The sequence below is a fragment of the Protopterus annectens genome, chromosome 15.part0 (genome assembly GCF_019279795.1).
Source record: "Protopterus annectens isolate FY-2018-M chromosome 15.part0, PAN1.0, whole genome shotgun sequence".
NCBI lineage: Eukaryota > Metazoa > Chordata > Ceratodontiformes > Protopteridae > Protopterus > Protopterus annectens.
In genome coordinates, this window is record NC_056749.1 from 246491200 (window position 1) to 246493417 (window position 2218).

Below are 2218 nucleotides of genomic sequence, written 5' to 3' on the forward strand. Positions count from 1 at the left end.
CTATTTTCACTTCTGCATTGCTATATTGACAGGTAAGTATTTATTCCATCCATTATGTATTACTGTTTCTGCAGTGATTTAAATATATTTAATTTGCATTTGCAATGTTCATAGCTGCAAAGAAGTGAAGATTGTTTTTTGGGTTGCATGTTTTTGGAAGGATCTGTAACAACTTAAATAACAAAAATATAGAATACCCTTGTAGTTATAGTATAAATTCAGTAAGTAATACTGTAGTGTTGTTTTTTTAATGAAAACATGAAAGTAGTTAGCAGTTTCGTAAAATTTAAGGTGCTGAAACAGGATAGTGACTTTTTGCTATAATAACCAGTGTAGCTTCAGACATGGGTAAAGTCACATGGAAAGCCAGCCCTGTTTATTTCAATAGGCAGTATGTCAGCTGGAAGTGGTATAATTATCCTTGCGAGTAAAATATGACCTGATCCTTCCTCCAGCCATGTACAAGTATTATCTGCTTTTCGGTAATTCCTTTGTAGTTCAGTGCTGCAGTAGAGGTTTTAGACTTCCTCCAAATTAAACAGTTAAAAATGTGACTCTCGTATTTGCCTTTTAGGAGCTGCCACGGGAAGTCTGTGAGATTGTGGGAATAAAGTGCAACACTGAAGTCGATTCCAGTGGATTAAAAAACAATCAATGCTTGAAAATGAAAGAACTCAAAAATTCTGATGCTGGTAGCTGTTAGCACACAAAGATGAATCATTTGTGGTTTGTACTGTATTGGTAGTGCAAGGAAGAATGATAGACAGCACAGTGGCATTACAAACAGCTGCAAAAGGGGTGCACTATAGGCATGACAAAATAGTGTACTATTCTTGTTGTGGTACAGCAGTAACCTGGACTTTCTTTTGAAGGAGGTAAATGGAATAAAAAATTTAGGTTATAAATAATGACTTGAGTTTTTAGTATGCATATGTTGGTTTTATATTTTTCTAGCCCTACTGAATGAAAACTGCAGAAAAATTGCTAACACAGACTGAAGTAATTATTTTTGTAAGTATTACACCAGAATGGCCTTTCATGCTTCACATCATTCCATAACACTTTCTTGATATTAAAGCACCTCCCATTGAGAACATAAAGAGTTTGAAGAAAATGCTGGGCCTTCTTGCACATTTCCAAGCTTATAATTTCAGCCTGTTTTATGACTTGCTGCTCATTTTTGGTTGTTCTAATTCTTATGATCAGTTGCACTTTGTTGGAAGTGTGCTTTGTAAGAAATTCATAGTATCTGACAGAAAGACAAGAATGAAGCCCCTTCATTTAAGGGTAACTTTCTGATCATTTGGTTAGAAAATAAATAACCGCTTAATTGCACTTTAAATGATACATCTCAGATGTTTATGCTTTAAATGTGACAAAAAATCCAGTTATTGGAGTGCTGTTTTTAAACATTTCTTAAAAAATCTACAGAAAGTCATTGATTTGATGACATCATAAATAGTATGTCTCAAATATCATGTTTTAAATTATCACAGTCGTGTTTACATTGTAGCTGTGAAATTAAGTGAGCTAAGATTGAACCAAATCAGTGATGCAACAGGCTCTGCACAGTCTGAAGAAATCTTGATGTAGACTGGCTGAAATCTAATGCAATTTACATTAGTGTGGCTGAAAAAATATTTTCTTTGTTGGAAGTTTTAAAATAACTTTTGCCCTTCAGAAGGATTGTGTTATTTAAATCTATATGCTTTAATAGTTGATAATTTGAGTTTTAAAATTGTCAGTCACCGCCTATAGTACTATGTCAGTAATAACTGGATTTATACATTTTCTTGAACGTTTTTCTCATTAGCATTACTGAAATTGCCTTCTGAGATTTTTTTCATTTATTTGTTTGAAGGTGCTGGTAAAATATTCAATTCCATGAACTGTGATTCCTGTTTCTTACAAGAATGTGTATTATAGCTCTATGCCTAATTACTATGCCATTTTGTTATGGTATTTTTATGAATAAAAATGACTGGCCTCAGCACGTTTTCCTTTTGTGTTTGAAACCAAGTAAACAAAATAAATTTATGAGCACAAAATAGATTGTACTTGAAGTGGTATAAAGGAATGTCTGACTTGTGCATGTAATGAGAAAATGTGGAAAACTGGCAGTGTAAACATTAAGTCGTTTATACATCTCTTGACTTTCCAGTAGATTGGGATCATTTTTCCACATGTTTCTGTGTTGTGCTTACATCATAAATCGAAT

General features: G+C 33.2%; 1 protein-coding gene across 1 annotated transcript in view; it reads left to right on the forward strand.

Annotated features, from left to right (window-relative positions):
* The window catches only part of TBC1D15 (TBC1 domain family member 15), a 2197436-nt gene extending 2195446 nt beyond the window's left edge, over nucleotides 1-1990 (forward strand). Inside the window, exon 18 of the mRNA XM_044057253.1 lies at nucleotides 575-1990. Within this exon, the coding sequence (XP_043913188.1) occupies nucleotides 575-703 (129 nt within the window). The 3' untranslated portion in view covers nucleotides 704-1990. The remainder of the gene's footprint in view (nucleotides 1-574) is intronic.
* Nucleotides 1991-2218: the final 228 nt, after the last annotated feature.